The 13225-nt window shown below is 48.4% G+C and overlaps 2 protein-coding genes across 2 annotated transcripts; one reads left to right on the top strand and one right to left on the bottom strand.

Moving 5' to 3' along the window:
* The first annotated feature begins 84 nt into the window (after window positions 1–84).
* MYOZ3 (myozenin 3) lies at window positions 85–3863 on the top strand. The gene is made up of 5 exons (XM_009871504.1): window positions 85–237; window positions 484–558; window positions 659–806; window positions 1101–1272; window positions 3701–3863. Exons 1-5 carry the CDS (start codon window positions 103–105, stop codon window positions 3861–3863), a joined length of 693 nt encoding a protein of 230 aa, XP_009869806.1. The 5' UTR covers window positions 85–102.
* A 2397-nt stretch (window positions 3864–6260) lies between these two features.
* Window positions 6261–12934, bottom strand: RBM22 (RNA binding motif protein 22; the record flags this gene model as incomplete). Its single annotated transcript, XM_009871505.1, has 10 exons — window positions 6261–6716; window positions 7365–7496; window positions 7995–8083; window positions 8495–8659; window positions 9139–9339; window positions 9892–10064; window positions 10233–10333; window positions 10598–10730; window positions 11712–11741; window positions 12881–12934. Coding segments are annotated over 10 exons (1209 nt in total), but the record flags the coding sequence as incomplete, so codon positions are not given.
* Window positions 12935–13225: the final 291 nt, after the last annotated feature.

Here is a 13225-nt window from a genome sequence, read left to right on the forward strand (position 1 = left end):
ATGCACTGGGGCTGGGGGGGGCCCCCGCCCCTGCGCCCGCCTCATCTGTGGCTGTGCTCTCCCCCTGCCTCCGCAGTGCCCGGGCTGGACCTGGGCAAGAAGATGAGCGTGCCACAGGACCTGATGATTGAGGAGCTCTCATTGCGGGACAACCGTGGCTCCCAGCTCTTCCAGCAGCGTCAGAGACGGATGCAGCGTTTCACCTTTGAGCACCCCAGCGGCCACCGGCAGGGGGGGGCGAGGGCCCGGGCCTATGGCTCCAGGAGCCTTTGCAGGAAAGCAATTCCCGGCAAGGCTGGGGCGTCTCTCAGTAAAACAACCAGGCTCAGCTGCCTGCTATGCTGAGATGAAGGGGGAGGAGAGATGGCTTGATGGGCTGGGCATGGAGAGGAGCAAGCATCAGGTTCAGCATCCAGCAAAGAGCAAGGGGACAATGGCAGTCCCTCTCTGCACCCACTAACCAAACCTCCTCACCTCCTGCAGCTACCAGGTCCAGGGGCGGGTGGCTCACACCGAACCCAGAAAGGTGACCAGGAGGGAACAGCAAACGAGTGGACAGTGAGTAGATGCAGGAAGCTCTGAGGTGTTTTGAGCAGGCTCCTGAGCCCTGAGCAGGGCAGGGGGAGCTCCTGGTGCCTGCTGACTCTCCCTTCCGCAGGCAGGGGACGATGGCGAGGGTCAGCAGCATTATCACTCCGAGCTCCATGTGGCAGCATCGCCCCAGGGCGGCCCTCCTGCAGTGCCCAAGAAGACAGAGAAAGTCTTGCAGATGAGCAAAATCCTCAACCCCGATGCTCTGGCCCCAGGTAAATGCCACCTACACCCCAGAGCCAACACCGTTTTAATCTCAGTAACATGGGGCTGGAGGCAGCGAGCTGCTGCCTCCTGAAGCATCCCCCCACAAAAAAAACCTCCCCCAGAGTCTTTATATGTACAGATATGTAACATATTTATGTTATATATATGCCATCCTGCTCCCAGCCGCAGGTCCTGCGGGGCCACGCAAAGACAGGGCTGTTCCCAGCCCCCTCTCCCCAGCTCAGCCAGTCGCCCCAGCCTGGCTGTGGCAGCCCATGTCATCTCTCTCCCCTTCCCCTCAGGGTACTCAAGCCCCCTCAAAGAAGTTCCCCCAGAGAAGTTCAACGTCACCGCCATCCCCAAGGGCTACCAGTCCCCGTGGCATGACCTCCTTGGTGACAAGGACAGTGCTGTGCACCGTGAGAACCAGCCACCTGTGAGACCCTATCCATGGGACTTCACAAGCTTCAACAGGTAACGTCGGCTGAGGAGGAGGCACCTCCAGCATGTCCATCCCTTGGTCACACTGTTCAGCCTCAAGAAGCACCCACTGTCCTGCCAGGGAAATGCTATGGTCCCTCTCCTCTTTATATACCACAGGGGAGCAGTAAGGGCTCAGGTTGCTCTTTTCCTGCTCATGAGCTCTTTTGTGGCTTCTCTGCAAGGGTCCCTGCCTTCAGCAGGTCTCCTCTGAGCTCCACTGCCCGGCTTGGGCAGCCCTTAAGAAGCTTGATCTTACCACATTAGCCTCAGGGATGAAATTTGGGAGGACTAACTCTCAGGCTTGCAGTCCTGGAGAAGGAATTGCTGTTGTTCCCAGCCGGGCTCAGCTCTGGGCTGGGAGGAGGAAGGGCACAGATGCTGTCAAGCCTCTCTCCTAATTTCCTTACGGTATCCAAACAGCTGCTGGAAGCAGTGAGGGTGTAAGGTTAATCTTCCCACAAGGTGCTAAGAGGTCACCAGATTCTTTCCAAACACCTGCTTGAGATTGAAGTCTTCAGGCCGGGGGAGTTTCTGGTGGCTCAGCCTGGCAAGCTCCATACCCTATATCTGCTTCCAAAGGAGTATGGCTGCTGTGCCTCCTTGGGCTGCCAAATGTCACCGGGGTCAAAACTGGGACCCTGGAGTGGAGACGGCTAAGGAAAAAAATCTCTTTTCTGGAAAGGTATTTGGTGGAGATCCAGGAGACGGAGATCTGGTGGTAGCAAAGCCTGGAGCCTGGTGAGGGACACAGCACAAGGCTGCTGCACATTCAGCCCTCCCCGCATTTCCCCTCCCACACCAGTGAAAGCACGACAGCGCACTGGTCTGCACTGGAGTGGGGCTGAGGGGGAGAGGGAGCAAGCAGCAGCATTAACAGAAGGGTTGAGAAGCCACAGGGAAGCAAAGGGACTGTGTTAGCTGTTCCCTCAGGGTTTCCTTCGTGGCTTCTCAGCCATCTGAAGCTCTCCTGAAGCAGCATCATCTGAGGATGTGCTGTAGGGGGAGAACAAAGAGCAGCTGCAGACGCTTGGCTCTTTTCTTTCACTGTTTAGCCATGTTCCTGCCTCAGTTTTTATTTGTGGACAGGGACGGAAGCAAGGGCATGTTTCCGAATAATACTTTAGCCCATCCCATTTCTCCCCTTTCACATGCTGCCTTTCTATTTAAAGTCTTGAGCTGTTATTTAATACAGATGGATGCTAATTTAACACCAAGCCTCTTGCCACCTCCTCTAATTCTTCATTGAGACATGAAGATTCAGAGACCCAATCTGCTTTTAACTGGGCTTTTCATGATCTTCCAAGCTGTTGGCTTTTAAATCACTTCTCAGTTCATCAAATACTGCAGAAACCCAAGTTTTTTGGAACAAACCACCTAGCAAAAAGCCAGCAGTCTTGCCTAAAGCTAGGTGAATCCCTTGCACAGCTCACATGAGTGACAGGGTGAGGGCAAGTTCACCATCTCAACAGCAACCACGTTAACACGGACTGGTTTATTCCCAACTTTAAGCATTCAGGCTGTGGTGTAGAGACTTTTGGCCCCTTGCTAAGGTGCACTGCCTAAAGAGAAAGTGAAAACCAAGCTTTGAAAAGGACCATCTTTTCCCAGAAAGGAGAAAGTTCCTGGAACAGACTTTCTTCGTTTACCTTTCCCCCTCTTATTTCTCCTCTGTTGCAAAACAGTGCCACGTCACCCATGTGCAAGCAGCGCTTCCCAAAGCAAACACCCCAGCTACGCTTCATCGATAGCTCAGCCTCCATACGCTGCTCCAAAACCAACATTCTTGGCTTTTTGGGGGCTGGCACTCTCTTCCCTTTTCCCTTTCCACATTTCTCTGGGAAGGGATGACAGCCCTTGCCCCCACACTGCTCCTCCTGTTAGTCATAGTTCAAGAGAAGCCATCCCAAAAGGCAGATCGGAGCCAGGGCCAAGGGGAAGATGCTTGGCTGCACATGTGCTAGAGCGATCAGGAGGCAGCGCTGTCAGCCTCAGCCCTCTGCAGAACACATCAGCTGCAGAAGAGTCACTTTCTAAAGACCAGTGAGTTTGTCACCATCACCTGCTCTCTTAATCTGACCCCTCTCACATGCAGCACACCCCTCCTGCTGTCGGCAGAGCCCATCAAAAGAGGAAAAGGGAACAACAGGCACCAAACCCCACTCGACAGGCTTGCCAAAGCTTGAGTTGAGGCTGGCTGTGTGCAAGAGAAGCAGCTCGCCGGGCTCACGGAGGCTCTCACAGCATCCCGGCAAGGAAGAGGAGGGCCAGCATTCGCTACAGGCGGTGCTAGGTTGCTGTCAGGCTTAGTCAGTAAATCAGAGCCAGTAAATTCTGGGTCAGATCTCCTTTTTCTATCACCTTTACAACCTGCACAGCCTCTCTTAGTGATGTGCTAAGTCTGCTTTTTCTTGCACCGCAGGAATCCCACCCCATTTGACAAAGCCCTGGTCAGTGACCTGTTCTCCATGCCCACCGCAGAGCTGGATCACCTGAGCGCTCTGGAGGTGATTTCCCACAGACCCAACTTCAACCGGGTGGCGCAAGGGTGGGTGCGGATTCTGCCAGAGAGCGACGAGCTGTAGCGCACGTGCACGCACTCCCTTCCCCATCACCACGGATGCTTTTCTCGCTAGAGTCAAACATACTTCACAGGGTAAGGGAGAGGGGAGTAAGTATTCTTCCTGAAAGCTAAGCTGGTCTCGGGTTGTCATCAGATTTCAACGAGCTCAAGTCTGGGACCATTTTGAATTCCCCTTCTATCAGCCGTTGTCACAAGCGTGTTTAGGGCTAAGCTAACCAGCCGAGTTCTTGCCGTTAATGTGAGCAGATCCCTGTAAGCTGCCACACAAAACCTCCTGTACAGCCTGTCCTCTTCCCCACCTCACGGAAAACGGCAGGACCACCAGCTGCAACACACCAAGCTGTCTCACTGCCTCTTCACTGACACACACCACCTGCTCCAACAGCTGGTGCCTTTGCAGAGAAATTCCATCTTCAGGACAACTCTGTGTCTGTCATTCCAGTCAGGACAGCAAGAGAAGGTGATAACTGAAGAGCGGCAGCAAAACAAGTTACCAGAGGCACTGGCATGTTAAAAGCACTTACCTCGGCCTTGGCTGGACAACAAAAACAAATGAGGAACTGGGAATCTGCCTGTTGACAAGCACAGCTCAACCAGTGTATATGGGAGAGGAATACTGGGAGTTGGAAACTTGTGCCATTTTCTACAAGTTACTGGCTAGCACTAGGCAGCCGATACTTTCCCCTTCCTACTGCTATTTGCTTGCCTTGCTTAAACATCCAAGCCCTTTGATTGACTTAGGCCAGGTTTGCTTCTAGTTGGGTCAAGTAGGACCAAGCCCTGACTGGACCCGCTGCACTGCACAGTCACACCAGCCTGATGGTGCTGCCAGGGTGCTCTGGAAACTTCAGCATCAGTGGGAAGGAAAAGCAGCGCAGCCACAACTCCAGAGGAAGGGCGGGCTTCTCCCTGAATAGGAGAATCAGCAGTGAGGATTCAACTAATGAACGTTTTCAGCAGTGACACACAGTGGGACATGCAGCTAAGAAGTCATCAGAACATCTGGAAAACCCTGCTAACAGCTAACAAAAAGCTCTAACTTTACACAGGCTTTCTGCAATTGCTTGTCAGGTTCTCAACGTTACCCTTATTTAATCTTGCAAAAGCAGGAGCATCAGGATAAAAGTCTCTTTGTTGAACCAGGCAAGTAGATTTTGTGGTAAAACAGCTTGAAGCGCGTTTGCAATGCAGTGCAGACAGATGTGTAGAGCAAATCCCACACAGGGATTCTGCTGCCACAACACACCATTCTGGCAGGAAACCATTGCTCTGCTCTTCCTGCAGAAGCAGGAGGGGACAAGCAAATGGAAAGAAACAAGGTCTGTTCCTTAAATACAGAAAAATTATGATGCTCAGCTGCTATCCTGTTCCAAACTTTTCTGCTTGCCCATTGGCTGAAGAACCCATGTAACCCCTGGGGACCTGGCTAGAAATAATAAATAAATTGTGACAACGTAAAGCCTACTTGCATTCGAGATCTGTCTGCACAGCGCTCCCGGGCCCCAACCCAGCAGCGTCCTGTGGGACAGCACACAAAGCTACACAGGGACCTGCCACCACTGCCCCGCCCTGCACCTCGGCTTTGGCAGCAGCCAAATAAAAATCAAAGTCCTTGGATGCCGTGCTCCAGGAAACAAGCAAAGTGTTGAAAAATGCAAGTATTTTAATGTTGTTTTTTTTCTTGCCAAACAAGCAAACAAAGCTTCAGAACAGGTCCCATCACGTTTTGCTTGAAAGACAGATGCCCACAGATTCATTGCATGAGAGCAGCCAACATAAACTTCAAATCCTACACACGTCTTACTCAGCAGCCGGCTCCATGCAGGACTCAGTTGTTCCTGGGCAAACACAGCTGGAGCACAGAAAGACAAGGTTCATGTCTTATCAAAGCAGGACAAAGTGGGACACACCTGCAGTTTAAGAGGAGACTGTACCCATAGGCCTTGAAAGCCCAAACCACGCTCTAGATATACCCCGGAGAACTCTGCAGCTGCACCGCGTGTGTCCGCCCGCACCGCAGGGGCCTTCAGAGGCCAAACCAGGCAACTACTGACCCGTCCCTCCGCATCGTGCCCACGCTGCCCGGGGGCTGCACACATCACCCAACGCTTATCTTGCTCAGGGCGTGCAGGATTAGAAGTGAAGCATCAAAAAAGGTTTTGTTTTCTGTGTATTTTTTTAGGCAAGTAAATAAAAAGGAGGGAGGACAACTCTGTGGCAATAATAAGGCAAAGCCATAGGTTTGGAACATACCATAAGCTTGTTTTTCAGCTCTTATGCAGAGCTTTAACACTTCATTAGAATAATAAGCCATTAGTTACCTGACAGACAACAGTCTCTGATTAAACAGTCCATAGTGTTCAGACTGAGGATACCAAACAGGCTTGAAAAGGGTTTCGGTTTGGTTTTTTCCACAAGTTTATTTCAAAAGTGTGCAAACGGGATACACAGACAGCACTGTAATTCTGGTACACCTGATCCACGGATCCCCAACAGCCCTTCTGTCCGCAACCCCCCCACCCCTCCCACTCCCCAAAATACTAAATGAAAGACCTGGGATGTATCCACAATCCGATTAGCCAGCGGAGACATGGAGCTCAGCTCACCCAGTGTCTGCAAGCGGGGAAATAAGGCTTCTCTAGCTCATCCACAGCTCAACATATGGTGCTACCATGGTAACTAGAAAATAACATTTACTTAAACGGCGAGGGCGGCACAACGCGCTAGGGGCTGCTGTGTTTCCCCGCGTGGGCACCCATCCTCTGCGGATCTTGAGACGGGTAGTGGATGGGGCCTGGGGCTCTCATGAAGGGAGGCGGGGGCCCCATGGCGTGGAACATGTGTGGTCCGAAACCTGCGGAAACACAGAGTTGGCAGCTTCAGACAAAGCAGGAGAACAACCAACACAGATGTCCTGTGACTCAGAACTCACGACAGAAAACAGGTGAGCCTTAGAGAGCTGCACCTCTCCTGTGATTCTTCAAATCCCCAGTCCTTCCTCTCTTTCCAGTACAACTGGAGGCAACCGTTACCCAGCGCACATTCCCACTCACAGATAAACACAGGACAGGCGTCTGCAAGGCCAATCTAAATGCTTTTTACTCAACTGTGGAGCAAAGCAAACACATGCACAAGAATATGGTGTCCCATTTAAAAAAAAGGGGTCTCTGGATAGATATATACAGACAGCCAAACACAGGCTGGCATTCAATCAGCTGTGCAATTACCCTTTGAAGTTCAGGTCAGTGTGGCCTTTACACGTCGAGCAAAAGCACCAAGGGATCTCTGACATGCCTGAGAATTTGCAAGTGAGTATGTACCACAACAGGCAGCTCGGTTAATTAAACTGTGCTGACAGCTCGTTTTAGATCATCACTTTATACACTGTATGATGAGGGATGAGGAAAATCAACTTAGGGCATGCAGGAGCACAGCCGAGCACGGAGCATGAGGCTGTCTTAACGTCAGGTCTGACACCCCCACCTGAAGGGGAAACAACTACCTGGAGGTGGTGGTGGAGCGATGCCAGGAGGAGGTGGCAAGGCAATGTTAACCACGGCTGGAGGGCCATTGGGAGGTAGGTTGAAGTAATTCGCAGAAGCCTCCTCTTCTGCTGCTGGAGGAGGGGGCAGAGCTGCAGAAAAAGCAAGCAGTGGTTATGGAAAAATCTCTCAGTCAGGATACGCAGAGGTATCTGCCTTCAGAGAGGAGGCATCATCAGTTCTTCCAGAAGGGCAAACTGCTGACACTTCTGCACGTATGAACCATAGCAAGAAGCACGGAAACTCCAGAACTGTCACCATTTTTCTTCACCTGAAATCAGCTTTGTTTATTCCATCACCCAACGCCTACTGGATTAGGAAAATAAGCCCTGATAAGCGTGGGTTGCCAGTATCTCAGACCTAAGTAACTTAAATGCAGCTTCAACTTTTCATTCATCACATAAAGAACTCTCTTTTCATCATGAATTCGGTTCTAGACAAAGTTCCCCTCCCGTTCCAGCTGCAAACCTCCTCCTGTAAGGAACTGCTCTGGGCTCACCAGCGCCTCTACTGTCAGAGGCTTAACATCAGCCTCTCTCACAGAAGCAGGTCAGCACTAAGCGTTTCAGAGATGAAAACAATTCCTTTACCTCCAGGAAGTCCTGGAACTGGCTCCAGCTTTATTCCAGATTCTGTAGTACCTTCCTTATCCTTTTCTTTTCCTCTTGCTGCCTGGGACCTAAAAACCAGACAAAAGTGTGAGAACAAGGATGAGAAAAAGCAGGATAAGCAGATATTTGCCCTGCTAGTTTTACATCATCTTATCCAGATCCATTGCTTCAGGCCAAAAATTAAAAATTCACAGAACATCGGAGACAACTGGTACAAAGTGTGCAAACAGTGCTTACAAGAGATGGATTAGAAGCAAAATGACAGAAACTCATCCATAACTTTCAACCAAGAAATCCCTAATACAATTTGGGTAACTTCCAACCCAGATCCCACTGCTGAAAGAAAAAAAAAAAATCAAACTCTAAGAAGACCCCAACTATTTACTCCAGTGTAATACCCAATCTGCCCGGGGAGACTGGACAAACTGAGTAAAGAACCTCGTGGCAACATCCTCATGGTCTCTTTCCCCCGCACTCACCTTCCCCACTTGACATTGAGCCGGCGACCATTGACAATGAGTTTGTTGAAGGATTTCTCAGCAGCCACTTCCGCAGCTTGCCGGGTGGCAAACTGGATGAAAGCACACTGTTGTCTCTGCACTACAGTTATCGTCCGAATCTCCCCAAACTGGTAAAAGTGATTTCTGTGTGGGGAAAAAAAAAAGATTACAAAATTCCCCTCCTCCTAGCTGCAGGGAACAGAGCAGAATAGGATCTCACCACGTGTTGAAAAAGATATCCCCAGATCCTTTTTTTCTCCATTACCAGTTCAAACAAACCATTAGAAACCAAGTTTCTTGCCCCTCTGTGCAATATAGAGCAATAAAAACTCTGCAGCAGCTTTTCTCAGCAGCTAGTTAGAGAAAGGCAATGGGACTTCCTTGTAAAAAGTGTAACACAGGGTTCCCAACAGCACAGAAGGATGACTCATTTATAAAGAGAGAAATTTTACTCAAAGCATTTGAAATGTGGCCGTTTATCTGTTCTCCAACAAGCTGGCACTCCTCTGCACTTCCTCATAAAGGAAAATTGAGAAAGTGTGGGTTTTTCTCCCCACTTGAAGACAAGCAGTAACCGAAGTGTCAAATAAAAAGGCAAGGGCAACACAAGTTCACCAACACACCTGAGATCCGACTCAGTGATAGTATCTCCAAGCCCTCCAACATAAAGCGTAGTGATAGTCTTGTCGTCGGGGGGGTCGAGGCGAGGCATGGTGGATGCTCGTTTCAGAAGTTTATCGGCCACGGGATCATTAATTCCGTAATAACGATCTTTGATGTTCTGATCAGCCAGAGGATCATCTGGATCTGTAGGTTTCTCATGTCTATGGTTCAGCAAACAAAGCATTTCACAACCCCAGTCACAGCCACATCAGACTAGAACCACTGCAACTGGTACCTTCCCTTCTAAAGCCACTTCTGTGCTTAACCCTGTTCTCATAAACACGCCAAAAACAGAACAAAAAGGCTTAAACAGCAGCCAGGACTGCCTCAAGTTTTGAATGAATGGCACTTCTGACAGCTCAGCGTTCAATGCTACACAACACAAGAGCTGGATTTCAAACAGCCTCTTGTTCAAACACAGGGATCTCTGATCCAGGGCACTGATGCCATGAAGGGCAAAAATGAACTACGCAAGAGAAGAGCTGCAGTCGCTGCTTCAGCAAAGCACAATGAGACCACGCAGCTCCTTCCTCACACACGATCTCGCCACGACAAAGGTTCTTTCACTGGCACTGCGTGCCAGCCAAGCAGCACTGACCCCAGTCAGAGTGCTGCCTCTCCTGCCCCACCGCAGCACCTTCTGTTCCTCCAGCCCCGTGGGGAGCTGCATCTGACCGTGGGGAGCAGATTAACTGTTTAAGCTGCATCTGTACCTGTAGGGACACTCTTCTCCTCTCTTGCATTCTCCTTTCACCCAGAAGGAACAGATGTGAGGACGGTTACGTTTATAGTAAGGAGTGGTCCGAGCCAGCTTGAGCAACATGTCGCTGGTAGAAGTAGCTTTTCCTAGCGCACCAACTGGTCTAGTGCCATCGGAATTGGATATCTGCACAGCAGTTAAAACACAAATAATTACGTGTACATCATAACCAAAAACTAAATGCGCAGAACCGGGGCAAGTAAATTATTTTAAGGGAAGCTACGGCACTCCTCCCTTTTCCTCCTTTATACACATCCACATACAGAGAGTGTGCCTGTAACTACACCTTCTCACCTCTCGTTCCATGTTCTGGGTGTAATACTCTTTATTGACATCAGACTTAGGCATTTCATCCTTAAGGGAGAGTCCTGCATCCCGGACTTGAATAGGCAAACCTAGAATGAAACAAAACAAAGCAACAAATCCATATGAAGCCCAAGCCAAAAGAGCAGAAATAATTATTGCAACTTGCAGTAGCCAGAGATAACTCATCTACTGCTCAGGCAGAGACGCGGTCACCCAGATTTATTCTTCTTGAAGGCTGCCCAGATACAACCGTGCCGGTGACACACACACATTCCAAGACATTTGGCCAACTTTCATTTCAGAGGCAAGCAAGCAGCTTCCTCTCTTAGTTAACTTTTTTTTTTGGTACACACCGTATTCGAGGTCAAGCAGACAGGTCTGACAGACATTCTTCAGCTTGCTGCATGTCTGGCACACTTCTGTCTTCTTGAAACGCATACGAACCCCAGGGCACCAGCGGAACACTGTGAAGGGCCTGGCACAAATCTGAAAGACAGAAAGTCACTGCTGTATCACCGTCAGGCAGCAATGAAGTCACCATTTGGACTTAAAAGTCCAAACACATCTAATCTCTTTAAACCATATGTACAACTTCCTTCATTTTAGTGCTCAGATTGAGACCTCAAGAATTATTTGTTTCTCTTTGATGTCTTACTTTGAGAGTCGAAAGTGTTAGGAAGGTTTTCTTTCATGTTGTTGTCATTTTTTATGATTTATTACAATAACCTGAATGCGGAAAGCAGATCTGCTGAAAGGAAAAAGAAATTCTGCTTCATTCCAGGTGATGTCAGTGTCGAGCTACCAGAGATAAATTACCAGTTGCCAGCACAGCAGCCCAGTGAGAGCTTACGGGATTTTTGGTCCAGAAGACAACCACAGCAGTTATCTTATCTGGTGGAATGATGCATCTGCTTCCATCGCATGTACAGCTTGAGGAGAGGAAGCAAGATTTGAACACACACCTTCTTTCTACCTCAGATGACAATAAAAGGGACAAAAAACTCTTTTCATTTCTTGCTCGCTCAGAAAAAAACGTGGCTCTCTTCTTAGACAATTAACACAAATCACCACGTAGCCACGAATAATATATTCATTGCAAAACCTAAACTCCAGTTATTTACACACCACTCACAAGTGAAAACGGACTTGCAAGAGAAAATATGAGATCATTTAAAAGGCTGAAATGCCTTTAAATAAGATACAACATTCACAAACCCAAGTCTGATAAACGCAAGCTAATCCTGTCTGAATGGTCTTCAATAATTTTACTATTTTAAGGCCAACTGACTTTATCTCACAAAGCACGCAGTAGACTGCCCTAAAAAAATACGTAGTCATATAAATATTTTAAGTTGTTAACCCAGACAAGCACTTTCCTGAAACTGACAGGTTTTTTAACATTGAAATATATTATTCCTAGATGTGCAGCAATTCAGATGTTCTTTCTTCAAAATACAACAAACATACCTTGCATTCTTTTCCATATTTTTCTTTGGTCTGAAATATAAAACCAAAAAAAGAGAAAATATGTAACATCATCAATTCAGCATGAGACTTATCACTGTCCTATGTCTTGGGCTTACATGTTGTCAGGTCAACAGGACAAAAAAGTCCTGAAAAATTCTCCATCCATATTCCATTTTATTTTTAGAAACATACATTAGAAACACAGTATTGCAAGTCCCACCTCACGCAGTGATGAAAGATGAGAATGAAATGGAATATTTATAGCTGTTTTTAAGCAAAGATGATGTTACACAAAGTAAGTCCAGGAAAATAAGCAGGTTTTGAAATACCACCTATACTGACAGTAGGGTTATGTTTCACAAAAATACCACAATCTTTCTCAGCAAACTTGGTGGAAGGGAAATGTGAAGGAAAGAGAATGTCAGCGCAGGTCACACGCAACCAGACTGAGCACAGAGAATAGCAACATCAAATGAGATGGATTCATCCCACACAGAGGAAACCAAGGTAAGCAAACAAGGATCTGAATGATCACTAGGCAGCCTTCACAAGGCACTTGTAACTTATTTTTACAGGTGCATATTCTAAATTTTAGAAATTGTGCTAAGGGACAATGGATACAAGCTAGAACATAAGAGGTTCCACAAAAACATCAGAGAAACCTTTTTCACTGTGAGGGGGATGGAGCCCTGGCACAGGCTGCCCAGGGAGGTTGTGGAGTCTCCTTCTCTGGAGACTTTCAAAACCCGCCTGGACACGTTCCTGTGTGACCTGCCCTAGGGGCTCCTGCTCTGGCAGAGAGGTGGGACTAGATGATCTTTTGAGGTCCCTTCCAACCCCTGACATTCTGCGATTCTGTAATTTCAGCTGCTCGCTGTTCCCCACGTTGCACGATTTACCAGTACCAAAGCTTTGTTTCCTAGTATTTCCCGCACTCTACACATAGGACTAAGACATCTCGCTCTCCTTTTCAACTGATTTATTCCTAAATCATATACCTAATGCCACGATATCACATACCAGCAATGGCTGGAACCAAACCCTGTTGGGCAGAACCAAGTAACGAAGATGGCATGTCCTCCTGTAGCCAGGCTTATTTTAGACCACAGAACTCAACAGTTTTAGGGCTAACACAGAGGAAAGGACCGCGCAGTCCAACAGGCACATACCATTCGAATATACGGGTTTTCTCCAAGACATGTTTGGCACAGAATAGGGAAGTCCTGAATTGAGCGAGAAGAAAGAAAATCGGGAATTTACAACAAATTCTGTCACCACAACAGCATTCAAATAGCACTGACCTGGCAGCACTGAACTAAACTAATCAGACCATTTGAGAGATACAAAAAGACATTGAAAAAGTCACCGGGACAGCTGCGAGCCAGCACGCAAGGCCCACATTATGGAAGAACCACGACCCGCTGGCCAGCCCAGTCTGAAGTAAAACTTGGAACAAATAAATATATTCTGGAGGTTTTAACTCTGCAGCGCCCGGACGGCAGCAGGTGACAGCC

Source organism: Apaloderma vittatum, unplaced genomic scaffold (assembly GCF_000703405.1).
Source record: "Apaloderma vittatum isolate BGI_N311 unplaced genomic scaffold, ASM70340v1 scaffold28206, whole genome shotgun sequence".
Lineage (NCBI taxonomy): Eukaryota > Metazoa > Chordata > Aves > Trogoniformes > Trogonidae > Apaloderma > Apaloderma vittatum.

Bases quoted from the DNA above. Each gene is read 5' to 3' on its own strand.
- MYOZ3 (XM_009871504.1), top strand. From the start codon at position 103: ATGAGCGTGCCACAGGACCTGATGATTGAGGAGCTCTCATTGCGGGAC. The intron at 238-483 runs GCGAGGGCCCGG...CACCTCCTGCAG, and splicing joins GCGGCCACCGGCAGGGGGGG to CTACCAGGTCCAGGGGCGGG. The intron at 1,273-3,700 runs GTAACGTCGGCT...CTTGCACCGCAG, and splicing joins GACTTCACAAGCTTCAACAG to GAATCCCACCCCATTTGACA.